The following is a 27,718-nucleotide window of genomic DNA, read 5'->3' as shown; positions in this document are numbered from 1 at the left end:
ACCGAGGGATCATGCCGTCCTTCCAGAGCAAATGGTCACCTCCAGCCCGCGGCCGGACCCAATCTTAAACAACCTCAGGCTATAGGATGGACTCGGCTATGACGAGGTTGATCGCGTCTGCCGGCCGAAGATTCCTGAGCAACCCACCAATCCGGATTAAACAAGCGCTAGGCTTCAGCCCCCGTCGATGGGGTGGGATTCGTAAGTGATTTGGAATAGGCCATGAGTACACCCACTCGGATTCTGCTGGTAAAATCGCCAGCCCCCGATCCTGCGGCCCCGGATGCCTTCATGGAGGCCTTTCAGGCGGAGCCTCGGGTCCGCGCTCAAAGCCTGTCGGCGCTGCAATTCCGCTACGTGAATCAGGCCCAGCTAAGCCGGCATTTGCTACGCCCGGATTATGACGGCCTGATTTTGACCAGCGTCCGAGCCGTGCTGAGTATCGGGCAGTGCTGGCCAGCCCCGCCGGACTCGTCGGCCGAGCATTGGGCCGGCAAGCCCATTTTTGTGGTAGGGCCCCGAACTGGCCAGACCGTCCGGCAACAGCTGGGCTGGCCGCACATCCTAGGCCAGACTGCGGGCCATGCCGATGAATTGGTCAGACAGATGCTAGCCCAATCGAGGCCAGGACAGAAATTCCTGTTTCCTTGTGGCCAATTGAAAGGCGATAGTCTGCCCGAGCGGTTGAGAGCGGCCGGTGTGCAGGTCGAGGTCATCACCAGTTACATCACAGAGGAGAACCCGGAGCTCAGGTCATTATTGGTGCAAGCCGGTCCGCCTCCGGATTGGATGGTGTTCTTTAGTCCTTCGGGCTTGAAATTCACGCTACCCGTGATGCAAAGCTTGGGCTGGGATGAGCAGCGGATACAGTATGCAGCTTTAGGTCCGACCACAGCTCAATGTCTCCGCGACCATGGTTTGTCGGTCCGGACCACGCCCGCCCAGCCCACGCCCTCGGACCTGCTGAGCTGTATTCTGAAATATATCCCAATTTAAGAGTCCCGTTATCGATGGGATCGAAGATGACCGCTATATTATTTTCTTTAGATCACAGTATTAGCCGATGTTCCTCGACCATGCCCCCTAAGAAACGATCGAGTGATGCGGGCGCTGATACCCCGCCACCGGCTAAATTAAACCGCACGGATACGGATTACAGCTCCATGCCATTAGCCAATGGATCGCAAACAAAAACGGGCGGGAAAAAGTGGAACTTCAAAATCACCACTTGGAATGTGGATGGCTTGCGGGCTTGGATCAAAAAGAACGGCCTGGATTTCTTCACCCACGAAAAACCGGACGTGATCTGTTTGCAAGAGACCAAATGCTCCGAGGCCAAACTGCCCGACGAGATCAAGGTCTCTATCATTTTTTTATGTTGAGTGATTGGCCGTGATGACCACCAGAAGCGTCCTCGTTCTAGCACCTGAAAGGCTATTCGCATCAATATTGGTTGGCCGCCCAAAAGGAAGGCTATTCTGGTGTGGCCCTGCTCTCTCAGACCAAACCCGTGGCCGTGACCTATGGCCTTCAAAACAAGGAGATGGACGATGAGGGCCGTGTGATCACCGCGGAATTCGATTCCTTCTTCGTTGTCACGACCTACGTTCCCAATGCCGGCCGCAAACTCGTCACCTTGGACAAACGCATGCGCTGGGATCCCCTCCTGAAGGCCCACCTTCAAGCCTTGGATGCCCAAAAGCCCGTCATCCTTTGCGGAGACTTGAATGTGGCTCACCTCGAAATTGACCTTGCCAACCCCAAGACCAACAAAAAATCGGCTGGATTTACCAAAGAGGAGCGGGATGGTGAGATGAACTTAATTATGTCTTTTTCTTTACTTTCCATTTTTTATTTCACCCGGTTCCATTTCCCGCTCTCTAGGTTTCTCTGATCTCTTGAAAGAAGACTTTGTGGACACCTTTCGACATTTCTATCCGGACAAGGAGAAGTGCTACACGTTTTGGACGTACATGATGGGCGCCAGGGCGAAGAATGTGGGTTGGCGATTGGATTACTTTGTCGTGTCCAAGCGGTTTGTGGATTCCAACATTTGTGACAACGCCATTCGATCGGAAGTGTTTGGCTCCGATCATTGCCCATCCACTCTGTTCCTGGTCAAGTAGATCGACCTTGCTTGGGGAAATAAACGACGCTCTATATATAGTTTGGACATGGGATTGTATATTTCTCAAGCATAATAGCAAGTGTTGAAAAAAATCATCGCAATTGGTAAACATTCAATGATGATGGTAGTGTAGCACTAATTGAATTGGGGTGTGATTTCATAAGTTTTTTAATAAGGTGTACTACCACTCACTACCACAATAATAAGGATGACGGCGTATGATTTCAGTACATAATTTCTATAACGTAGTAGCTTTGAGGTTATAAGAAGTGGGTGTGATTGGGGTTGATTTTTGCAAAGGCCCATTTGCAGAGTTTCAAAAAAAAAACATCTATACAATATTCATCAATACACTTGTCGTACAATATGGTAGTAATAATATTCATCATCGCTTTAATAGTGGTCAGGTCAGTAGTCGATCATGATGGACACAATTCAAATTCATCCTAGAGTGTGGCGTCAATTCGGAGCGCAAAACGCCGCTCATTTGTGAAAACGCCCATGGTGTTAAAAGATAGTAGTAGTTCGTTCAACAACGTGTTCCTAATACTGAGAATACTCGTTAGTTAGTTCATCCACTTGCGGCAATTGTGAGCACCGCACAAACACGGAATGCGGTCGTCGTCTTCAAAGTCGAATTTGTAGTCATAGCACAGCTCTTCGCCGCGTTGAATCCGGCGATTGGCAAAGATGATGATGTGTAGGTCGCGGTCCACCTCCACGCACTCGGTCACGCAATTCGGGTCGCAAGAATGGTTGATGTACCGCGCCATGCCGCCACACATGGTCGCATCCAACACCCGGTTGTCGTCCAATCGGAACATGTAAATCCCTCGGTTGGCCGCTTCATAGCGTTTCTCGCGGATATCCGTGAGGTCGGAGCGAATGACCTCGCCGATGTATTCAATGATCATCTGATGTTTCTCGAGGTCACGAGCGGCATAGAGGCCGAGGCCCTGGATCTTAGATCGGGCTAGCACCACGTTTTGGCGCCATTCTTGTTTCATCTTTCGATATTGCGAGCTCTTGGATTGCACAAAATTCTTCGAGTATGGCCCCGTGGTTTCCAGACCGATCATGATGGGCACATTCTCCTTGGCGGCCCGCCCCAAATTACCCGCGGGCTCTTTGCGACTCGAGCTGCCAGCCGAGCGTTGGAAATTGTGCACCCGTTTGACGTTGGTGTGCATCTTGGGCTCGGATCGGGCACAGCCCGTTGGGTTGACGGCCAATGGCAGCTCCAACAACGGATTGCGGCCGTATTTGAAATTATAGTCGGTGAGGGACTCGATTCCGGGCAAAGATTCCAGGACCTTGGTGATGTTGGGTTCATTGAGACCAAAGAGGTCCTCGCCTGAAATGTAATTAGGGAACACTTTGACCAGGCCTTGGTCTCGCCGGGCTTGGTCAATGAGAGTGAGCACTTGATCCCAAGCACCTTTGGCTGTGCTATCAGTGAAGACCCGCTCTTCTTCTTTGTGGCCTTCGTTGAAGATGACCTGAAACTCGGGCTTCCCGTCCTTCTCGGCGATAATGCACGCGTACGCACATCGCTTGTTCACTTCCTTGAGCGACCAGAACAGCCGAAGCACTTTGAACCCGATGGGGAAGATGTAGTCCTGGGTGTGGAAGTTGTGCAGCTGTCTGGGCAAGAGTTGGCCAATGTTGAGAAAGATCAGCGATCCAATTCGCATCACATGCTGGTCACACCCTTGGGTCATGACTTTGGCCACTTGCCGGTTCTCGTCCCGTTCAATGTAAACGCGCCGGTAGACGGCCAATGTGGTCAGTTCTTGGTCCTTCTCGCCCTTGGGAGTGTGTTGATGACAGTAGACGCTCTTGTTCTTGTAGAACGTGGCCCGGTCTTTGTTGGCGCAACCCACGTGGTATGTGTTGGTGCACCGCACTTTCCAGCACTTGACCGTGGCGCCATTCTTTTCACACAGTTTGCAGTAAAGACTCGCTCCGTTCTTGAGGGCCGTCTCAACATTGACCAAGGCCCCGCTCACCGTTTCGTACACCTCCTCGGACCACAGCGCACAGTTCAAATGGACCCATTTCCCCACATCGTAGTTGAGCAAACGAGCCGGTCCGTCGGCCGCGGCATCGCCCCTCATATGACAGAATAGACACACGCGTCCATCGTCGACTTCGCGAGGAGGCATAAGTGTCAAACCCATGCGGAACATCATCTGAGTGAGGTCGTTCTCGTTGAGTTTCTTGTACTTCTTGGCTTGGGTTAAGCTGGACGACCAACTCCGGTAGGTCTTGCCCTTGTGTGTTTCGGTCTCCAGACCATCAGAGGTGTCCTCTTTCTTGAGGAGGCGTTCGTTTCGCTCTTTCTCTTTGACCTTCTCCTTCTGGTATTCGGCCAACTGATCCAGACTTGAAACCTTTTCCTTGTCCTTACCCCCTGTGCGATTGATGGCAAATTGGAAGTAACAATCGGAGTTACAAAAATAAATGTGAGCACAGTCCTCTCGCTCTTGCTTTGACAGAAAGGGCAGATCGGTGGTCTTATGCTTGACTTTCTTATCCAGGAGCACCATATCACAATTCCGACAAAGTTTGCTTCCACTGGTGAGCACATTGAGTAGCTCCATGGATTCGCCATCCCCTTCTTCAATGCGTCGAGTGCGAAACACATCCTTGTAGCCATTCTTATCCTCGAGAATCCAATGCTTAGGGGCATCGATCTTCAAGAGCTTGGCCAAGCCATTCAAGGCCTTGAGAACCCTTTCTCGAGAGCCGTTGGGGCCAATGGTCATTGTGATGGATGTGAAGCTTCCATTGGTCCGATTGGGCAGCCAGGACTTGGCCTTGGCTTTCGAGATGTAATCGTCAAAACGATTCTCTTTGGCATCTTCGTCATTGTCTTCATCTAGGTCCTTTTGAGTGATCAACTGCTTTGGCTTGGGTTTCACGATGATGGGTTTGACTAGCTCCAAATCGGGAGTATAAGGACGCTCAATGAATTTGGCTGCTTTGGCTTTGTCTTGCTTGCAATCCAAGTCATTCTCTTCTTTGATCTCTGGATGCTCAGGTGGAGCTGAGGGCATCTCTTCATCCGAGTCATCGGGTTCCATGTCTTTCCACGGCTTCAACACGCCTTCTCGCTCTTTGGTGACAGGTTCTGGCTCTGGTGACGAGCAATAGAAGAGATCGGGGGAGCTGGAGCGAGCATCACTGGGTTTGCGCTCGTTGTGGCGATTTTCAAATTCCTGCTTATAGAAACCACGCTGCTTGATCACTACCACGGGGATATCGGGCACAGGGGGCTGTTGGCCAAAGGGCAGGACGTTGTAGTAGTCGCCTTGACCTTTCAGATTGGACTCCTTGATGGATCCTTCCAAACAACCTGTGCGGGTATCAACATCCATGCCAAACATCTTGGGCATCTCACCCGATCCAAACACGGCACAAGCATTGTAGTAGTGGTTCAATTTGGGTTCGATGGTTTGCACTGGTGGAAGGTTCTTCAGTTGGTGACCAATGCTTTCCATGTAGGAGTCAAAATCAGTCTCGTCCACCTTGGATCCTTTCCTCGCTCTCTTCTTGGCCTGCGGACCACCTTCCTTACCCCCTTGGCTTTGTCTTCGCTTTTGTTGAGACGTTCGGCGTTTTAGCATCTTATGTGGCGGTTCACCATTAGGATAAAAGCCCTCAGTGGGCGTGGAGGCGCCACTGTTCTCGAAAGGATCGCCGGGACAAGGGGTGTGTCCTCGACTGGAGTTGATGTCCATGAAATCACCTTCACCACTTTCGGATCTGGGAGTGAGAGATGGCGAAGGTTGTGAAGAGGTGGGAGTGCCAGGAGCACCGGGCATCATAGAGCCTTGGGGTGGGATATGTAAACGCAAATTGTTCGTCATCCCAGGAGGCGGCATTCGAGGTTGCATGGGCCCACCTACCATTCCAGGAGGACCTTGCTGAACCGACACACCCTGGGTCATCATATTGCTTCGAATAGGTTGATGCATGGGGTCGGCGCCCATAGGACCAGCAGGCATTGGATACCGGGGTCGAACCTGTTGTTGCTCAGGGTGCATTTGTTGCATTCTGAATCGGTTCTGCATGTGTTGCGGATGTATTTGACCTCTCATTTGAGGAGGTAAGGGGCCCTGTTGCCTCATCTGACCCATGATCATTTGTTGCTGAGGGCCATGAACCATCTGCATACGTTGTTGCACCTGTGGGGGCATGTTCATTCGCATTTGAGGTCTTGGCATTGGTGGTCCATTGTGATTAGGAAAGCTACCCTGCGGACCGGTCACTCTAGGCGAAGAATTGGGTCCATTATTCATGAGCGGTTGTTGTTGATGTTGTTGTTGTTGCTGCTGCTGCTGTTGCGACACTTGCGGCTGTTGTTGCGGTTGTTGTTGTATCTGCTGTTGATGAAGGTGCTGTGGTGGCGGACCTGTTTGCTGCTGTGAATGTGGAGGCGGTCGCTGGATCTGTTGTGCATTTGCAGATGTTGCTTGCGGATGATGTTGAGGCTGAGAGAGTAAGGCTTGCTCATTCTGAGCTTGAGATGCGGGAGTACTGCCATGATTGGACGTTGTAGGCAAGCTTTCAGGTGGAACCAAGGTTTGTTGTTGCAAAAGACCTTGCAGTTGACTTTGAGGTTGACCTTGAGGAGTATTGGTTTTGACGTTTCCTTGAGGCCGCATCATGGATTGTGATTGTTGTGAGTGAGGCAATTGGGCATTCCCAGTGACCGATTGAGAGATCGTTGGGTGAGCGGGCCTAGGAGCTTGTGGGCCCATTCCCACTCCCGGAACAGGCATTCTTGGTTGAAAACGTGCTTGTGGATCACCTTGGTTTTGTTGAGGCCCGCCTGATGTGCTGGTCTGTGCTGGAGCTACTTGAGGTGGTTGTGGTTGTGGTGGTGGAGGAGGCGGTGGTTGTAGTGGTTGCTGCTGCCGTTGTTCCTGCTGTGCTTGTGCTTGCTGTAGTTGCTGCTGTTTGTGTTGTTGTTGTTGGGGTTGCTGTGACTCTGGTAGGGTCTTCTGCTGTGATTTTTGAGGTTGAGTTTGAGGCTGTTGAGATTCAGGTGGATTTTCGGGTCCGCTCGTTTTAGGTTCCACCAAGGAAGAATGAGGAACTGGTTCTGTTGGAAGGTTCAAGAGCGACTGATTGGGAAGATTTCCTTGACTTTGAGCACTTGTATCGGCCCCGGCCAAAGACACACTGGGATTAGACACTGGCGGTTGAGGCAGAGGAGCATTTGGGAGTGCCACCATTCGAATAACTCCTCCCAGTGGCTGAGCACTTTGGGAAGTTCCACTCTGCGATGAGGGTTTGGTGGACGAAGACATTGAGATCGAATTGCGTTCCTCACCTGCCGCCAAAGCCGTTGCCGCATTCACATCTAATTTCAAATGAGGCACACCCTGACCACTGGCTGATGTTGTCGCAAGTGAGGGGGGCGTTCCACTTGACACAGGTTGGGGGATCTTGGAAGCCAAAGAAGAAAGACTTTGTCCTGATTGTTGAAATTGTTGAAATTTCGAATCCTTTGCGGGGGGTCGGTCTAATTGAGCTTCTAACGACGAGCCACTTCCTTCAGGTCCACTATTGGGACCATTTCCAGATTGAGAAGAACTATTGGAACTAAGCAACTGCTTCAACAACGCGTTTTGGTGCTCTCCTTCATTGGCAGTGGAATTTGCAATCTTCTCGGAATCAGCACACGTGGTCACTGTCGTTTCCACAGAAGAAGATGACGCCGTTGTGATGGACGAGGACCCACTGGCCGAAGTTAAAGCCTGACTCAAGAGTGAAGTGGTGGGAGTGACACTAGTCGCCGTGGCGGATGACAGAGCCATTCTGGGACCACTGCCTTGCAACACACTCGTAGGTAGCACGGCATTGGTAGAATTAACAGACAAGGCGTTGTGGCGCACGGTTCCAGCCGTTGACACAGAGGAGGCACTCATCATGAGCGTGGAATTCGTGTTGCCCACTGTAGAAGACTTGGGGGCGACCACATCAGATGAAGGTGGCGCCAATGGAGGCACTTGTGTGAGAGGACTAGTCAAAACGTGCGCGGCACTAACAACTTGCGAGATTCCTGCCGCCACTTTGGCATCGAGGGCAGCGGATTTCAAGTCAGGTGAAGCTTGGGTGACATTGGATATGGGTGGCATGGGGGGTGGAGCACTCACGGGGGCGCCTGAGTCAGCCGCCAATCCGGAATTGCCACTCGGATATTTGGCAGATGTGATCCCAGCACCGACATTGGATGAGGCTAGCCCCAACATTCGGGTGACCCCAATGTTTTCACGCGGATTGAATCCACCTGGGATACCGATATTCGATTGATGAGCACTAGAAGGAGGCATTTGACTGACCTCGACGGCGGGAGCCACACTCGGCACATTCGCTGGCATGATGGTGTTTGGCACATTAGCAAGGGTGGTGGTGGTGAATGCTCCCGGGGTGACGGTGGTTGGGGTACTCGTGTTTCCTGCGGTTGACATAACAGCGATGGAGGTTGAGTTGGGCATTATGACACTGCTCACTTGCCTTGGAACAGCTGTGGAAGAGGTATGCGTTTCAACGTTGGAAGCAGTAGAGGTATTGGAGCTACAAGGGGGAATCGTGGCATTCGATGTATTGATGGGGGGTTCATTGGATAGGGTTGACTCGTTAGCTGATGACGAATTGACTTGCGCCTGATTTATAGGATTAGCACCGGATGGAAACACCGGTGATCCTCCTTTCAAACCGATGAAAGTTCCCCAAGCATGCCGAGTACGCCAACTCCCTCCGCCTTTCAAACCGACTCCTTTGGGCCATCCTGATCGCCCTTCACATTCAGGGTCCATTGGAGCCATTTGCCCATTGCCTCCTCCACCACCAGGCATCATTCCGGGGTGTTGTTGTTGCTGATGATGTTGTTGTTGATGTTGTTGATGGTGCTGCTGCTGCTGTTGTTGTTGTTGTTGATGATGGTGCTGCATGTGTTGTTGTTGCTGATGTTGTTGCTGTTGGTGGTGCTGGTGGTGTTGCATTTGGGCCATATTGGGTTGTTGGGGATATTGACCCATGCCTTGGTGCATTTGATCATCGCCGGGTTGAGACGGCTGGGGTGTTGGCGGCTGGGACATTTGACCCGGAGTGGGCGGTCCAGGCGTCCGAGGCGTTTGAGGCGTAATAGGACGATCACCAGCTGGACTTGGAACACTTCCTCCGGCACTTGGAGGCCTTCTTTGATTCATAATATGCGGTTGAGGGCTCATCACATGACCAGGACTTCCTCCCGTGTACTGAGGAGACGAGCCCGGTTGTCTCATCATCACTTGACGTGGCCCTCCTTGGTGTGACATTTGCATGAATCCAGGTGGCGAAGGTCTTTGGCCAATCATTTGCTGACCAGGATGCATCATACGGGGTCGCATGTCTTTGCCCGCGATGATTCCAGAGGGCCTGATGAACCGGCCTCGAGAATCAGCCATCATGGGCGGTCTCATGCCCACCATTTGAGGCTGGGGCGATCCATGACGAGGCGTGCCTTGAGGTGAAATATGCTGAGTGCCAGGCGAGCCTCCCATTCCCGGAGAAACTGTGTTCAAGGGACGTTGAGGAGGCATTCCACCGGGACTGAAAGGGTGGTTGTCATCCTAGAAAATTGAATGAACAAGTCCTTTTAGAGTGAACGGAAATCCTGTATTTGATGTACTCCCAAAATAACGGGACTCTTAACAAGGCACTCGATTGCCGACCGTACCTCTGGACTTCAAAGTTGAACTTCAATCCGAGCACAAAACAAACTATCCCCATGACTATCTACTTACGTGGGACATTCGGGGGGATGGTTGATGGCCATGCGGACTCTGAGCATTCGGGTATTGCTGGCCGGGATGCATTCCAGGATGAGGTGCATGAAACTGACTGGGTGAGGGTGACATTGCCGGCTGCGGTGATTGATTTGGTCCAGGGGATGGCAACGGCGACGAAGAGGACATGTGCATGGGTGATGTCATTCCTTGCGGACGCACTGAAGAAGGTCCCGGCGAGGTTGCTGGGTAGGATTGCGGGCTAGGCTGTCCCCCCATGGAATGCGGGCTTTGCTGATTGGGATTCATGGGCCTTGGGCTCATTTGAGGTCCATTTGGGCCTGGTGAGCCCATGGCCCCCGGATGAACTGGACTGGGCATTCGGCCTATCATTTGAGCTCGGGCTGGGACAGATTGTTGGCCCATCATCTGAGGTTGACCCTGATGCATGCGAATCATATTCATTCTTTGCTGGTGCTGTTGTTGTTGTTGTTGCTGATGCATGGACACTTGAGGATTCATGGCCATTCGCTGTTGAGGGTGTTGCTGCATGGGCAGTCGTTGTTGCATTTGCATTTGATTGGGCTGGAATTGAGGCATGCGCTGCATTCCCATCATTTGTTGTTGAGGATGCTGTCCAGGCATTCGCTGCATCATCACGTGCTGCTGTTGCATTTGCGGCTGACCTCCCATGGCCATGGGAGCCCTTTGAACGTGAACCATGCCTGGAGGCAATTGCGGCTGCTGTTGTTGCTGCATGGGTGGCTGACCCATCTGCGTCTGTCCTTGACCAGGATGATGTTGTGGCTGTTGATGGGGAACTCCCGGGCCCATACTCACAGGGGCCGACTGAGTTGCCGGTTGAGGTGGGGGTGGGAGAGATGTGGACGGGGGTGTAGGTTGAGCGGGTGGTCCATTTGCCGTCCCTTGTTGTGCCTTGGCTTTGTCTTGCTTGTTACGGTGGTCATTGGCAATCATGGCGTGTTGTCGGGATTGCTTTCGGAACTTCTCCAGCATTTTCTGCATGTCTGCAGTGGCTGCAGACACCCGATCCAATTCGGACTGGTCCATGGGAGACAGATCACCCCCATTCTTTCGCATGGTCCGTTGCTTGCTGTTGAGGGACTGTGGGGGAAGAACAGAACCATTGTTTCACACACAATTGGGGAACAAGGAAAGCACGAGATATGACGAGGATTGAAATTATCTCTTGGTAACAAATGTGAAGGCCTTTTTAAAGAAGCAAACAAAAAACCAGGAGACAAATTTGCGAAATATTCTGGAGTTTAGGCCAGGCAACTTAACTCTTAGCCCCGACAAACACAACAGACACTTTAAGTAGTGGCTGGTGATGGGTATGAAAAGAATTTACAGGCAAACAAACCCAAATTGATCGAACCATGGGATTTGTAACGTATTTTGACCATAGTACCTCCCGAAACACAAGATCTTCTCCTGAGCTTACCTTTCTCTGTTTCCTGAGTTTGGTGATTTCTCTATCATAAAACTGGAGTTGCTCTTGGATGGCTTGTTCTTGGTGAGTCAGCCACTCCTCGTATTTCGCCACCTATAGCATAATGAGTTTCTTAAACATCTTTCTCTTGATCTCGTGAATAAATCGCCTGCCTGTCTTACCTTTTGTCGATCTTCGTCATTGGCCGGATTTTCCGGTGGAACGGGTGGAGCCGGATTACTGACGAATGGAGGCGGTTGAGGCACGGGAGTCTCATTACGAGCAGGAGGCAAAGCTGGATGAGGACCACCAGACGGTCCATTTGGATTGTTGGGAATGATTCCCACCTGGTCAGGTCCACGTTGTTGAAGGGTGACCTCTTGCGGATGGCCGGAAGGATTGGCCCACTGAACCGCTCCAGAGGGTCCTCCTGGTTGAGGTTGTGGATTCATGCCCATCTGACCCACAGGGCGTGGTTGGCCCATATGAGGTGGGAATCGCACCACATTGGGTGGTAGTATACCCTGGGCAGGCACACCAGGCGCACCAACAGGTCCTCGGATCATATTGGGACGCATCCCCGGATTCATGTGACCGCCATCAAACTGCTGTTGAGGTTGTTGTTGTTGAGGTTGTTGTTGATGCTGCTGTTGCTGTTGTTGTTGCTGTGGGTGCTGCTGCAGGGGAATCTGTGACTGGGGTTGACTGATCATTGGGCGTGGCCCTCCTGGTCCAGTTTGCATGTGAGAATGTGGATGCTGACCAAGGGGCCCTTGGCTTGGTTTAGGACCTGGACCTACTCCTCCATGGTTCTGACCAGAGACTTGTGACTGAGTTGGGCCAACATTATTGGCGTTAGGGTTATTTGGTTGCTGTTTTTGTTGCTCACGTTTCTCTTGTTCAACGAGGTCTTCCAAGAGCAATGGTTGTTCCTAGAAACAAATGAAAACTCATGAGTAACATCAATGTTCGTCAATTTTAGACGAGTGTTGTCACTTCAAGTGGGAAAGTGCATGAGATTTGTTTCAACACTCAATGTGCTTCACTCAAGTGTAACCTAAAGAAGCGTCTATTCGTTCTGTCCATCAGAACTGACACAAACCACGACAATAGAATAAAATGTATCCATGGGAGGAAAGTGTTCTTCAGTGCTTGGACAAAATCCAGTGTCCATCAACAACCACACTTTGCTCGCAACTCAAGTATTTGCAATGGAGCTTATCCTGGAAGCTCATTATGATCAACCAAGAAAAGTGGTGAACCCGCACTTATGTTATTGAATCCCTATCACACCAAAAAAAAACATCAATTATTAGTGTTTGTTAACGCCAAAGACGGCTCGAGTGATGATGGTGCTGCAGTTGTGATCATGGGGAACAGGCACCAACCATCCTCACCTGAATCAGTAAAGGGGTTTGGCGTCTGGTAATGGAAGAAGGCAAAGAAGCTAAGGACGCGGAAATATTGGGGGTCAGAGTGACACTGGCCGAAGAGACCGTGTCGAGAATGGGAGTAGGGATATCGGGGTTATTGGCCAAGTCTTGAATGAGAATGCCTTCCTGACTCAAATTCTCCGTCAGTGCAATTAAGCCCAGTTCATTCGTGCCCATCGTGACACAAGGTATAAGAGTAGTGGTTAAGAGCTGGAAACAAAGTCACTATAAAACTCTCTCCGAGCCTAACAATCGTGACGATCAAAGTTTGCCCTTTTCTGGTATTGGTCACTCTAGATTGTAAACCTCAATCTTACCGGCTTGTTTCCTCCAGGATAGGGTGGGGGTGGACCACGCACAGCGGGAGCCGACGTGTATGGAGGTGGGGCAGAACCACCCGGCGTAGTTGGACCACTAGTGGGGAGTTTTTCGCCAGTATCGGGGGCACTTTTCACTTCGTCGTTTTGTAGCTCATCCAGTGTATCGTTGAACTCCATGATATTAAAGTCATCGCCCATATTGAATAGGTCCTCATCAGCCATTCCAATGTCAAGATCTTTCTCAAGCTCGGGTCCGCATTGAGAGGTGGGAGGGGCACTTGATGGCTGAGGATTGCTCGGAGGTCCCACAGTGCCTTGAGCCAACATGGGACCCTTGGGTCGAGGAGGTTGTGGATGTTGCGGCAGTCCTTGTTGCAAATGACCTTCAGGTCTTTGAGGTAGAGCCATTCGCATTCTCGGGTCCATAATCTGTGACATTGACATTGATGTGTTGAAAGGATGAGGCGATATCGCGCTATTAATGCCCAACTTACTTGACCGGGTCTGGGTTGGTTGAATTGCACATTGGGAGGTGGAGGACGCATTCCAGGCGGTAAAGGATGTCTGAATTGTGGGTTTGAGTTCTGGGAGCCCACAGGCGGTCCGTGAGGGTGAGGGTGAGGGTGTTGTTGTTGTTGTTGTTGCTGAGCATTGTGAGCCTGCTGTTGATTGGGTGGTACTTCTGGTTCTAAAAGGAACACAATCGCGGGCGTTAGTGGACATGGGCATAGTTTATATTTGCTAGCAATGGCACAAAGTTTGCGAAAAAAGGATGAGAAAAAATCAATAGCCCTTGAACCCTCTCGTGTTGTTCAGTATTGGTTAGCACTTAGCAGAGCAGGCACTGCTTTGGAGAAAAGTTGAGGACGCTCTCGAATGATCTCCAAATGAAGGCGAGATGAGGACACTTCACCACAAACACAACACGCTTGGTGAACCATCTCCTCCCCCTCTCTCTCTTTCGCGCCCTCACAATCCAACCGTTTCAAGATTAACTGTCATGCACACCACCTCTTGCCCCAAGAATAAGACGTACAAGTTCTACAAGTGATAATAATTTTCTTCCAATGATGGATCTGTAAAATCATAATGGTCACAATGGATGCTAGCCACGTGCAAGAAAGAATGAGCTGATCAATCAAAAAACTTCATTTCAAGTTGATCAGGGCGGTGAGAAAGACAAAAGAGAGAGGAGAGAGAAAGAAATCGAAAGTGAGAGCGCAAAAAGAACCATCAGGAGGACAGGGAGATGAGGAACCATGTCAGGATCACCACAAACCAAAGGAAGCACCCAAGGGTAGGATCTGTGAATGGGGCAGTGAGTTGGGGATTGTGTACGTGTGTTCAGCAGAAGAAAAACCATGACCCTCTTTGTTTAAGTTGAAGCGGTTGCTTTTTGTTTCTAGTTTTATGATCAACACCACCCAGTGAAATTGATGGACTCCCACCTGGCACCCACAACTTGGTTGTGGCGCTTTGAGCCGGCACAGACTTGTCAGTGGAACCTCTTTGGAGCAAGTATCTAAGTTGATTGGACACCGGAGCCTGCTGGGGTTGTGTTTGTGGTTGGGGTTGTTGTTGCTGCCCCTGCTGCTGAGACTGTTGGGAGAATGGGTCCTCAACAGACCCAACTGAAACTTCAAGGTTAAGGGTGGTGGTGGGCGGGGCCGAGGCATTAGTACCTGGGACAAGAGGAGGTTGGGAGAGGCGAGCATGAAGCTGACCTCCAACCAACGAAGGAGAGGGGTCGGGAGTTGTCAAACTCGAGCCGCTCAAAAGAGACTGGTTGGGGTTTTGAACAAGGTCAGTTGTGCAGGAGGAGGAGGAGGAGGAGGAGGAGGAAGAAGTAGCAGGTGGCTCAGGATTGAGCTGACCCATCGTGGACAGACTCACAGTGGTGTTGGCTAAATAAAAGGAAACGGTCCAATGGACTCTTGAACTACATAAATCAAAGGAATAACGAATATTCATGCTCACGTCGTGGCCAAACTAACTCAACTCCTATTACAGAGACAAATCAACGAAGTTCGGTCTTCAATTTGTTACAAATGGAAACAGTGAACTGGACACATGAGCCACATATAGAATCCAGCCTCGAAAACCAATATGCCACGTTGTGCTTACCCGTTGCGTTGGCTCTCCATTGAGGAGGAGGAGGCGGATGAGGTGTAGTTGGTGTAGTGGGTTGAGATCCAACCGGAGGCGGCACAACCGGAGCAGCTGAAGCACCCATAGTAGGAGACTGGGAAGCGGGGGGCGTGGGCGCTTTGTTGGGACCGGTCTGGAATGTGAGAAAAGGGGAAAATGATTGGTTTAAGCACGAGTTTTGAGCAGATTTTTTTTGCCACCCAGGACCACACGTGGAAGGACGGTCAAGATTGATGAATGGAGATGAAAGAAGTGAAATGGGTTGAAGTCCTGGCAACGCGAAAAGAAGCTATTTTCAGGTTACATTTTATTATTCTAGAGTAAGCGAGATCGGGGCACCCGCATGTGAAAAAGAATAGGATGCTCTTGACCAGAAAGTCGGGATTGTTTGCGCTTTTTACATTTTTTTGAACCACTGATCATTTTTGAACAAAAGAAACATTCACATTTTGGAGAGATCGGCCAAATCTTTTCAAAGCCAATGCATTTTTTTGTAACGTGCTATACTCTGGTACGTTTCTTTATCGTAAAAATGCAAACTGGTGTGCCGATCTAAGGCCTTACATCCAAGACCTATTGTAATTGCTTTGAAATACGTTACCTTACGTTTCATTTCAATACATTCAAGGTGTTACCAATAAGTGGAGGAAAAAAGAAGAATATGTAAATGTTAAAAGAAAAACAGAAAAGGACGAAGGAAGTTCGAGATGAAATACAGGGTGGAAAGTAATAGAAGGCCACTTTTGGTGCCTCCTGAAAATTTCTTTTGATTAATATTGACCAGGTTTTTCATTCGAAGGCCCATCGAAAATCCTAGTGCAATATCAAACATGACCCAATTTCAGCCTAAAGAATATAGGGTGATCCTTCGTTCGTTTGGCCTCCTGAAGATAAAGCGGGGCCAAGTTCATTTTCTTTCCACCCTGTATAGAGTGAAGAAATACTAATACAATAAGAAAATAATAATGAAAAACGGACAGAATGAGTGAAGATGGGATTTGTGCAGATAAAAGAAAACGCTTGAATGGGCGAAGGATGGGCAATATGTGCAAAACAATTGCATGTGAGGAAGAGCCTTATTATGCTTTTGTTGTTGTGATGGTGGTGATAGTTGTTCGAATGTGGTCACACAAAACTAACCAAGATGTTGCTTTGCGCCGTTCCTCCCAGATTATGGTCGACGATCACACTGGATTGACTCTGATTCTTGGCGCCACCCTGTGGTTGATTGTTGGAGTTGGTGGACTTTTTTGAACCTTTGTTCTGTTCAAAAAGAGAATGAATGGGAAATTGGAGAAAAAGATTCACAACGAGAATGAAAATAAAAAAAAGGAACCATCAATAATCATGATACTAATACAAAATAAAATTTGGATTTGAAACATCGAGTAGGAGCGAGTTCTAATTTCACATGCTTCAAAATGTTTGAGAAGAAAGGGGGAAAAAAATAATAGAGCTTTTCTAAAAAAACGGCAAAATGCCTCGATTCTTTCTAAAGTAATAACTACACATGTAAGGAGACCAACACCAAAAGGGTAGAACCCGGGGGTTAACAAGATTGAAATTACCTACAAGAACATTGACATCAATTCTAAACATGAGACCGAGGCGCCTTACCTGTTTGGTGACTCGATTGGCAGTTCGATTCTCTCGAGCTTGTTGCACGTATTGCTGTCGTTTCTCATTCGGCAGCGTCTTCCAGATCTTGGCAATCTGCTTGATGCGATCACTCCACACGGGATAATCGGGCTTGAGGTTCGGATGGTTCTTGTTCGAGTATAAAATCATGGCGATCGTCGCATTCTCACCCAAAGGCTCGTCGCTTTCCCATTTCAGCAATTGATTTTTTTGGGTCGACGAGGTGGCAGAACTGGCCGCCGGAGTAGGTGTTGTTGGCGCTGGAGGTTGGCTATCTACCGTTCCAGCGGGAGGAGCTGTTGTCCATGACCCTTGAGAATCGGAAGATAACGCCGGACTCGGCAGTTGTTGACTCTGTTGGGGCGAGCTGGAGAACTCTTGTGTGTGAGGTGGAAATTGCGGCGAATTCATTGGATACGCATTGGGCGAGGGCTGAGGTGGCATCCCTGGGTGTGGCATAGGCCCATGCGGCATGGTCTGCACATTAAGCGGTTGCTGGGGTCCAGGGTTGGGTTGCACCATGCCATACTGACCAGGAGGTCGCATGACGGCACCGCCAATTGGTACCGCTCCTGGCGGAGGTGGCGCCATTCGAGGTTGTTGAGGAGGCTGGACCTGTTGCATCTGAACCATGCCTCCCTGTGGCCCTTGCATTCTCATTTGACTCATCCGTTGTTGCTGCATCATTTGCTGTTGTCGCTGAAGGGCTTGTTGCTGCATTATATGCTGCTGCTGCTGCTGTTGTTGTTGCTGCTGCATCTGAGGATGGTGGATCATTCTTTGTTGCTGCATTTGGAAACCTTGTTGGGGAGCCATGATGGGTTGCTGAGACGTCATGACGTGACTGACCATCGGCATGGACGTGGGAGGTTGGGACATGGAGCTCACCGGAGTATTCATGTGTGGATGGCCCATGGAATGAGGCAGTTGTTGTTGTTGTTGTGCCATGGAATGGGGTTGCTGCTGCGCCATGGAATGAGGTATCTGTGCCATGGAATGAGGGATCTGAGCCATGGAATGGATCGGCTGCTGGGCTTGTTGTGGGCCACCCATCATCATATGTTGTTGTGGTGATTGAGCCATAGACACCATTTCTTGCATTTGGGGTTGGACTTGGTGTTGAGAGACCACTTGTTGGTGCTGCGAGACAACTTGCTGTTGTTGCTGATGCAAGTGGACGGTGGCTGGATGCATGATGGTGGGCGATTGTTGAACAGGATTGGTATCCATCATGGAAGAGATCGGCGTCTGATGTTGTGAATGGTGCATTGGACTACTACTGATAATCATGGAGGAGGCGGATGACGAGGGTAAAGAAGACATGGGCATAGAAGACATGACGGGCTGTTGCTGGTGGGGCGATTGTTGCATATTGGATGTGGAGAACGGCTCTGACAGACTGGACGGAATTGCGATAGGTGAATGTTGTGTTTGTTGCGGATGATGGGACATGCCAGACATATTGGACATGGTATCCATGGTATCCATAGACGACGAGGACCCGACAGAAGGCAAGGCTTGCATGTTCGAGTGATGAGAAACCACGGGCAGTGAAGTTGCAGGAGGGGCAAGTGGAGCAGGGGGTGGACTCATCATGGCCGCATCCTCAATTTCAGATTTGATCTCATGGTGCTGATCATGGCTCTCAGGTACCATGTCACCCTGTTCTTCTTCCTCTTCCTTGACTTCTCCGGGTCCATCCATGACGTCGCCCATGATGTCGGCAATGTCTTTTGGATTGAGCTTGAAATCAGGGCCTAACGTGTCTCGGAAGGCCTCGGCTAGGGCCTCGTCGGCGTGTTTGTTGTCCACGTCATCCCCATTCTCGTCCTCCTTTTCAGCCTCTTCCAAGGCAGACTCGTCAATGTCTTCAAGACCCTCTGCCGCGGCCTCGTCATTCATGAACTTGAACAGGTCGTCACCAAAAATGTCGGAAGGCAATAGGTCGTCTTCCCCACCCAAGAGGTCCTCATCCCCATGGGCCAAGGCGTCGTCTTCGATTAGTGAGGTATCTTTCGAGGTAGACGCCCCGTCGTTGATCACAGATTCATCTTTGATTGCGGTGTCGGTCCCGCTAGCCAAGGCCAAAGCCGCCTTGGCAGCCTCTTCCTCAGCCTTTTTGGCAGCAACCTCTTCCTCTTGCTTCCTCTTTTGCTCTTCTTCTTGTTTTTTCATCTCAGCCACGGCTTCTAGAGCTTCTTTTCCAAGAACGATAGTCGAGCCCTCTCCGGGAATACTGGGATCGTCCTCAGTGGGCTTTTCTAGCAGATCGTCGGTGTCTTGGATACCAGAACACGAATCCAGACAATCTCGCCCGAAGAACGACTCTTGAATATACTCGGGATATTGGGCTAAGATCTTGTTTTTCTTGGGCCTCCATCCCGCTCGTTTCTTTGGCTTCTCTTCACCCGGTGCTCCCGAGTCACCGTCATCTTTGGATTTGTTCTTATTTGTGGCTCGGCTCTTGGCTTGAAATCCGCCAATGCCGACTTTTTTCAGGTCACGATAACGTCGCTTTCTCAGCACCATTACTCCATTGTCTTTCACAACGACGGAAAAGCCTTCTGGGGCCTCGGGAGGTCGTCCATCTGGTAGAGGTCGCACTACATCGCCGTCTTTAGGCTGTGCTCCAGGTGTAGTGTTGCCACCTGGCGTGGGTGGAGGCATGAGATCATCGTCATCGTCCCCTTCGCCGTCATTCTCCAACGACGTATCAGCACTGCCAATACCTGGTCCACTGCTGCCTCCACCTCCTCCAGCAACGACAGATTCAATTGAGTCAAAGATGGCACGATCCGATTCCATTGGGTTGAGGCCGGCTCGTTTTCGTCGACGAGATTTCTCTTTCTCGACGGTCTGAGACTTCAACATGGCCATGCCTCGCTCGGTGAGACAGACGCCATCGTTGATAAAACTGGCGTTCGAATAGTGTGAGTATCCCATGTAATCCGGGCTTCGGGGAGGGCTAGGCATAATGGATTTCTTCACTTGGGTTGGCTGGGCCAGATGAGGCGGTAGGATGTCGTTGGGTCGACACATTTGACAGGTGTAGTTTTCTTTGGCACATTTCTCGGCGTCCTCTTCGTTGAGGATGGAATCACACTCTCCGTGGCACCATCGAAGACAAGTGAAGCATTGGATCATGAGCTCTCCGTCTTCGTAGTTCTCCTCACACACGATACAGTATGAGATGGACTGGCATGGGCCGCAAAGGGTAAAATTGTCAAACCACGGTGAATTGAACCCGGGATCGTTGCTACCACACATGTGACATACCGCACACCTAATAAAAATGGATATGAGCTATTATGAGCATTCACTCCCTGACGTTTTAAATCAGGAATTTGAAATGAATGGCACTTGGTATTCGCATCTTCATTGATCCACTTATGTATGATTAGAGCCTACTCGCGTTCTTCGAGCAAATACTTGGGACAAATGAAATATTCGCGCACCTATGGTACTGTTTGAAATCATATCAAGGATACCGAGGGGATCATTTACATATTCGATCCCAACCCATAAAAAGGGTGCATTATGTGCTGTAACAATACTTCAAAAGTGTTTTTGAGCATATTTCTTTTTCTACAGGTATATTTATTCCTTTGCAGCTAAGATATGTTTTCAAAATTTCGAAAGCTATTGATCAATTAGTTGTATCATTTTGAAATCACGTAAAAAGCGGTGATATTTTGGAATCTTTAAAATAATGTAACTCAAAAACTAATCAAACACCAGGTTTCATAATTGAGAGCAAGATGGACTACAAGAATAGCCAAATGGAAAACAATATGCTCAAATTATTTTTTTCCAGTGTATTTTAAAGCAGATCGGATACCCTTTTCATCAAGATATTTACTCGCTGTTCACATGCCCATGAAACCCTTTGTATCCTGATTTTAAGACAATATCCATAGTAGGTCCAATTATGTAGGTGCCTAATCGACGCTTACCATTTGCATTTCCACGTTCCCTGTGGGACATTGTCCAAGGGAGGGTCCATACAATAGATATGATACGAGATATCACATTCATCGCACAAGATTAGGTTCGCTTCATCGTGTTTATCACCGCAGCCTTCGCAGACCAAACAGTCCAGACATCGCCAGCCTTTCTCCAAGATGACCTTGGTGACACGCACATTGGCACAATGCGGGTGGTAGCACTGGCCACATTGGGTGCATCCGATCAAACGGCCTTCCAGATCGTTACCCACGGATCCACAAGAGACGCAAATGTCTTGCTTGAGCGTGAACTCGTCACTCAAAGACACGCAGATCATCTTGCTCACTTCTTCATCCTCCTCCTTCATGCCGGGCTCTGCCTGCGGACGCTGGGAACAAGCAAATACAAACGTTAGGTCGAGAATTATCACTCGACTCCTCGCTCAGAACCCTGTCTCACCTGAAGCCCAACCATCCCTCGGATCTTGGGTTGTCTACCTCGCCTTCTGACTTCATTAACACGCGCCTTCGCCCCGATAGGCATGGGTGTGGTCGTTGTCATTGCGGGTTTGTTGGGGACTCCCTTCCATCCCACGGGCGAGGATCCACAGCTGTTGTTCCCACCACTGGGACTACAATTGCCGCCTCCGCGGGAAGTTGATCGCCCGCCCATGAAGCCAAAGGTCCCTCGACGACCTCGTTTGCCACCCATGGCCATAGGTTTTCCTTTCCCGATCCCCATTCGGCCATTCTCAAAGTCCATTCCAGACATGGAATCTTCACCGTCATTTGAGTTGTCGTCGAATTTAGGCGATTGGGATCCACTAGCCAAGGCAGCCGTGGCCACCGCACTCGGTCTGGGGGGTGCTTTGCAAATCTTGCAGACGTAGAGATAGCTCGGCTGGTTAAGGCGTTTCTCTAAGATTGCGGACTCATTGGCCTCTGGGTCGCATTGAGCATGAACATGCCTAAAAATGTAATGACGCACAATCAAAAAACTGCTTGCTGTAAGAGTTAAGAGACATATCTGGCAGATCTTTTCGTCGCTTATCTACTTGACAGCTTTGCCTTATGCTTCAACCAATCTGAGTCGATGATTTCAATCGACATAGAATTTAATTAGTTCGAAGAGGTTCAGCGGTGAAGCGAATAAGCCACGAAAATATCAGCTATCGTCTATTCGTACTTTCTACACATGGCGCATTGAGTCATCTCCTTTTGGGCTGAATGTCGGTAGGCTCTTCCACAAACCGGACAGGCGAGGCCTTTGTTCCTCTGCTGGTAGCAGGAATCACACACGGAATAATTGTTGTGCCAACGGGATGATTGGCCAGATCCTGGAGTGCGAGATCCACAATCCGTACACTTGCGGCACCGCTGAAAGACAAAAGACAAATAGCATGAAGAGACGGCGTGAGCAAAAAGAAAACGAAGTAATGCCGATCCAACGGGACATTTGATTTCAATTGAAGCAACCTCAACTCTAGACGTTAAGCTTACCTTGCATTTCCAGCCGTTCTTTGGGATGGAAGCCATTTGCGGGCGGAGGCAATGGGCGTGGAAGGCTCCATCACAGACGTCACAGAGCAAATAGCGATCCTCGTGGTTGGACTGGCGACAGTTTTGGCACCATTTGCACTTCTGACATTGCCATCCCGCTCGAATGATGGGAGTGATGCGAACCTGAGCGCCCGTATAATAATAATGCTGACCACACACCGTGCAGAACAACAGGTTCTCGAACTTCTCCACGGCCAACTCCGTGATTTTGCCATATTTCCAACTCTCACCGTTGTGATACAAATACATCAACGTAGGATCCGCTGAAAGATATGACCGATGTGAAGCAACACACCAGATTAGTATGGTTCAGGTAACTCACCTAAATTGGCGACTTTGGTGAGGTATTCGGCCCCAACGAGCAGATAGGTACTCTTCTGCATGAACGAACCCGAGGCGGCCCCGCAGGGAAAGTGATAGAATTTCCCACTGGCTTTGCACTTCACACTAGCTCCGAAATGTTTGCAATGAGCACATTTCTGCCACATTGCTGCGGTCACGGCTTTTTCAACACCGATTAGGACTTTCTCGAGATTTTCGGACTCGCCCTCTTCGGACTTTCGCTTGGTCACGTCCGTGGACCATAAGGCGCATTGTTTGTGAACGAAAAGATGTCCTGCGAATAACATGTATGATATGCAAATAAATGAGGATTTTATTACATAGCTCCATCAATTTGAATGCAAAGTTTAGTGCATGAGCTAATACGTCAGATTTTAATATTCAAGTGATTCCAAGGATTATCTATTTTAGACCTTGAGATCGAATTCATTGTCAAGCGAATTTACGGCAGTCGACGAGTACTATTGCTATTTCTTCTGATAACAGATTTCAAGACCCCTTTCCTTATGGCAGAAGCTACTCATTTTATAACAAAAATCTAAAATATGACTAGCCGATGAAATTATGCCTGTTACGACTGAGTATTCATGCCAATGTACATGTTAATCCTCCAACTTTGAAATCAGCATGTGTCATATATTTATCTTTGTATTTTAGTTCTAGGCTGTCAGAAACCCAGCGCAAGCGTCAACATAAAATGTGATTTTCGTTTTGCAAATAGGAAAACTCAACCAAAGCTTTTCCACAACCCATATCGTAGCCCTTGATGCAAGGAGCGAAGGGGTAACACTCATCAAGGGGTGTATAATAAATGCGTGGACAAATAGTCTTCAAACTCAAAAGTGAAAATGTGGTCCCACACCACATCAGGCACCCTGTACATTCTATTCGTTACGTCCTCTGATACCTTTATTGGGCAGCTGCTTTTTTGCACAAGATCTTTGATGGATCACTTCAGATTGGAATGTGAATTTTGGGTTGCGTGGTTCAGCCCACGTTATGCATTATTTGCTTAAATATTATTAGCAAAGAGGATCTGATAAGAAGCAATTTGAGAAGGAAATGCCATGGCTTCATACGGTATTCATTCCGAGAACCAATATGCATGATTCAATACTTCAATTCGATCTAGCGGTATGGCAAGCTGTTTGTTCAAGTGGATAAAATTACGACTTGTCATGTTAAGAAAGATTATTTCTATAAGTTAGAGCGAGTCAATATTAAAAGAGTGTACAAATGGTCTCTGAAATTGTACGTTTTCAACAAGTATTCATGTATTCACGAGCTCTGGCCTAATCTGGATTTTCGGGTTAGTTCTGGTAGCAAAATTAAGTTGTTCAAGTGCTCAACTGTATCAAGTTAGCATGCATGGCATGGGCAGTTCCGATTTGCTAATTTGAAATACAAATTTGTAACGATCTTGCCAATTCAAATCTAAAGTATTAAATTAAAATTTTCCCGCCACGAACGTTGATTTAGACACAAACTTACCACTGGATTCGAAAATAAGAGCATGCTCTGGTTCCTCCGTAAAACCCACATTTTCTAGTTCATCCACGGGTTCTGAGAAATCGCCAGATGTGAATTTTCGTGCTTTTCGGCGGGCATTGAGTAGACTGCCCGATGTTCGTGACGGACTTTTGTCGGATAAGTTTCCACCGGGCAAGCTCGAGGAGTCATTCTCATCATCTGAATTGCTCACTTGCGAGTTCAAAACCACAGAGGATGCATTATTGGACTTCTTCTTGGCCTCAAGAATGAGAGCCTGGACATTTGTGTCCGAAGACACTTTCCATTTGATCATTTCGCCTTGACCTAAAGCACTTCGTTCACTGAGATTGCACAGAGAGCACGTTTTTCCACTGTAATGTTCACTAAAGAGTAATTCTTCGTGGTCGGCGTACGGATCAAAGGAGGCGGAAAGTCCACCTTCGCCCGAAGATCGCGACGGCGACATGCCATTGGACACGGCCGAAACGTTCGAACTCAAGCCTCCGGGTAGATAAGAGCCACCACGAGCTCCGGACTCGTTCATGTAGTACACGTAGTCAGTATTGCCAAAGGCCGTTGCGGAATCACTGGACGCATTGTAACGACGACGACCGCGCGATCCTCGACCTCGACCTGCTCCGCGACCAGCAGGAAATTCGCCACTGAAAACATAAACAAAGCTCTTATGATCGGGATTCGATTCCTTCGAAAATGGTAGAATACAATACGTACGAGTCCAAACGTTTGAGTTTATTGGCCATTGACGATCCGCGAGGTCGACCCACGCTCCCCCCACGAGAGCCCCGCCCACGCTTAGGTAAGGCCGAAGGTGAAGAAGGGGTAGACCCGGGGGTGATGGAGGCGGCAGATGATGCGGCGGCGGCTGCAGCCGTGCTCTGCATTAAGGCTAGTGATAGCATATTGGCGTATTGCGATTGAGGCTTGCCAGAGGCGGCGGCCAAGGCTTGTAGATAGGCAGCTTGTTGCACGCCAGCCGCAGCGCTGGAGTAGCCCGGTAAATTCATTAATTGCGTGGCCATGGCTAATTGGGCCGTGTTGGTCAGGGCGTTGCATAGGTCGGACAAGACGTGGCCACTGCCCGTCCCGCTCAAACCACTGCCACTCTCCATTCCGTCCATGGAATTGGAATTAGAGCCAGGCGAGCCGGGCATCTCGCTCATGACTTCAGCCTTGACTTCGGGCTTAATTTCGGTTTTGGCCCTTTTGCGCTCGGGTTCGGCCGAAGAAGGAGTCGGATCCGGCTCGAACTTGATGGGCGAAGGGCCGGCGGCAGGGCTTTTAAGCCCCGCCTGGGGGCCCGATCCCCCGGATTCAGACATACAAGCAGTTTATTGACCACGGGTCACGCATAGAGTAGTTATCAAGGGTGGGAAGAACAATCTGAAAATCAGAGGCCATGGACAACGCTTTCATCTTACATTCATAAAAAAAGGCATATTGAGATCATGAATACTCGAATGGATAACGAAAGCATCGACTAAAAAAAAAGGAATATTCGGTGTGATGTCACTCCCATCAACATTATTCCATTTGGCTCCTGCTCGCAATCCTTGAATCCTGCTCATACTGCTGCCAATTGCACTAAACTTAATGTTTAACCCTCCATCATCAGTCTACATGAACTAGTAGCACAAGGTCCTGAATATCCGAGTCCCAATGCAACAGCTAGCCAAGATCTGGCTCGCCATTTCTTGGCGGATCCTTGTACGTGTTTGGACAAGAGCCGGCCCGTGAAGTGATCCTTTATTGGAACGGCTCACGGCATCAAGCAGTGTTGATAGTCGAGTATGAAACCTTCTATATTCAAAGCTTTGTAGATCGATTGTTTCCCTGATCTACGAGCATTAATCTCGAACAAGGCCCAAATTTCCAAATTTCCCCATCCCACTATCAATGGTTAAAAATTGTCATGATTAATTGAAATATATGGCTCTATTCCATTGGCAAATACCCCATGCAGAACCAGATAGGCCGTGTAGGATGCCATTCTACCAATCCTGTCCTACTCACCACCCGCTTTCCAGTTGATGTCCGTCATTCTTTTTCGGATTTTCTCCCAAACCCAGCATCATCATCACAATAATAACAACAACCACAACGAGTGTGTGGCACACCAGATCTACGGCTGGCCAATCGCACTTACCCCACTCAATTCGGATGGGTCAGCCACCACGGGCTATGAATGCGGGCCAATAGGCGTCCCGGGGCGGTCTGCGGGTGGACCAGGCGGGCTAAGTGGGTGGGTGGGCTGTTCCCCCCGACGACGACGACGGAACTTCGGAGTCACTTCTCACTCAGTCCTGCCTCCACGCTCGACTGCCAAGCACCCACCTCCAGCCGAAAAAAAAGCACTGGGCCAGCCGGGAGTAAGCCTGAGCTGATCGGCCTGCCAGCTACTCCCTGGCTGCTGTTGATGATTGCGCGTTGTTGTGGCTCAGCTGCCCAAGACAGGACTGGGCTGAAAGGCTGAGCCAGCCGCTGGGGACTGGGAGTCAGGCGAAGCGGCCGATTTATTGAGGCGCTAGGCCTGCTCGACGCTTGGCTAGGGTGACGAGGAATAGGCGAGAGTTAAGCGAATGCGGAGGTAAAGTGGGAAGAATCGACTTTTTCCCCAGATAGTTGGCCCTTTGAAGACGGCTAAAGGAATATTTTGTTCTTTTTAGATTTAAATTCCAAGGCAAATCGTGAAAATTGATCACTCGATGCCTTGGCTCGCTATGTACCTTTCGTCCTGGTCAGGCCAAAAAGTTCGCCTGCTCAAACCCACCCGTCAGATTTGGCTGAATCGGCCGAGAGACCCAGGCGACCCAGGATAATCTTAGATCGACGTCAGGGTTACTGGGGAAATAAGTTTCATTCATGGATCATCAAATATGTCGAACTAAAATGAAGAACTGATGCCACGGTTGAAGGCTAGATGCAAAATTCGCTGGACCTGGAACTGTGGAATCGATTTACCATCCATTTTTGATTGGGCTTTATTCCATCTGACCTACAAATTATCACCCTGACTATCTCACAGAAAATAGTTCCTAGCTTAATCACTTATTTTGGCTGAAAAGACCCTTGTGGCGATTTCAATGGTTATTCTAAAAGAAGTTACATAACTCTTCTTACATTTTTTTTATATTTACAGCCGCGATCACTTGCCTTTTTTAATGTTTGGATAAGGATTAGTCTTCCCTACACCCAGTAATTTACCAGAGAGCACCCTCAGGAACTACTTTCGGAGATCATCATCTCCTTTTCCCTTCTCACTCGAGCGGATCTACGCTTGGGTTGGCTGGACGGGGAACTGTGCAGCGATTCGCCAATGGCAAAGCTTGAACCAACCTGTCGGGCTTCGCAGCCTTCAGTGGCCTTCACCTAGGCTTATGGACTAGCCATCTTCGGCAAAGCCCTGTCATGGTAAACGTGTTGTACACTTGGAGAACCCAGCGGTCCTGGATCCCTCTCGTC

The 27,718-nt window shown here is 49.3% G+C and overlaps 3 protein-coding genes across 4 annotated transcripts; 2 read left to right on the top strand and 1 right to left on the bottom strand.

Moving 5' to 3' along the window:
• Positions 1-60: 60 nt before the first annotated feature.
• On the top strand, positions 61-2,173 carry LOC131892703 (DNA-(apurinic or apyrimidinic site) endonuclease-like). 2 transcript variants are annotated; one of them, XM_059242535.1, is made up of 4 exons: positions 61-201; positions 1,048-1,358; positions 1,424-1,808; positions 1,885-2,173. In XM_059242535.1, the coding sequence occupies exons 1-4, from the start codon at positions 87-89 to the stop codon at positions 2,124-2,126; spliced, it is 1,053 nt and encodes a 350-aa protein (XP_059098518.1). In that variant the 5' UTR covers positions 61-86; the 3' UTR covers positions 2,127-2,173. The 2 variants fall into 2 exon arrangements, with proteins under 2 accessions (XP_059098518.1, XP_059098524.1); XM_059242541.1 differs by lacking the exon at positions 61-201 and adding an exon at positions 613-752.
• On the top strand, positions 80-1,048 carry LOC131892717 (uroporphyrinogen-III synthase-like). The gene has a single exon (XM_059242553.1). It carries the CDS (start codon positions 223-225, stop codon positions 994-996), a length of 774 nt encoding a protein of 257 aa, XP_059098536.1. The 5' UTR covers positions 80-222; the 3' UTR covers positions 997-1,048.
• On the bottom strand, positions 2,163-26,577 carry LOC131892618 (histone-lysine N-methyltransferase 2C-like). Its single transcript, XM_059242443.1, has 19 exons — positions 26,403-26,577; positions 24,971-25,639; positions 24,239-24,900; positions 22,728-23,021; positions 22,346-22,668; positions 22,032-22,222; positions 21,306-21,813; positions 20,855-21,234; positions 16,881-20,184; positions 16,404-16,526; positions 15,240-15,396; positions 14,564-15,019; positions 13,610-13,803; positions 13,113-13,544; positions 12,760-13,005; positions 11,545-12,294; positions 11,375-11,476; positions 9,928-11,034; positions 2,163-9,753 (listed from the first exon to the last, which is right to left on the bottom strand). The coding sequence occupies exons 2-19, from the start codon at positions 25,576-25,578 to the stop codon at positions 2,695-2,697; spliced, it is 16,896 nt and encodes a 5,631-aa protein (XP_059098426.1). The 5' UTR covers positions 25,579-25,639; positions 26,403-26,577; the 3' UTR covers positions 2,163-2,694.
• Between the last annotated feature and the right edge of the window lie 1,141 nt (positions 26,578-27,718).

This window comes from Tigriopus californicus, chromosome 1 (genome assembly GCF_007210705.1).
Source record: "Tigriopus californicus strain San Diego chromosome 1, Tcal_SD_v2.1, whole genome shotgun sequence".
Classification (NCBI taxonomy): Eukaryota; Metazoa; Arthropoda; class Copepoda; order Harpacticoida; family Harpacticidae; genus Tigriopus; species Tigriopus californicus.
Note: the sequence above shows the minus strand (reverse complement) of the source record. Positions and strands in the feature narration are given on the sequence as shown.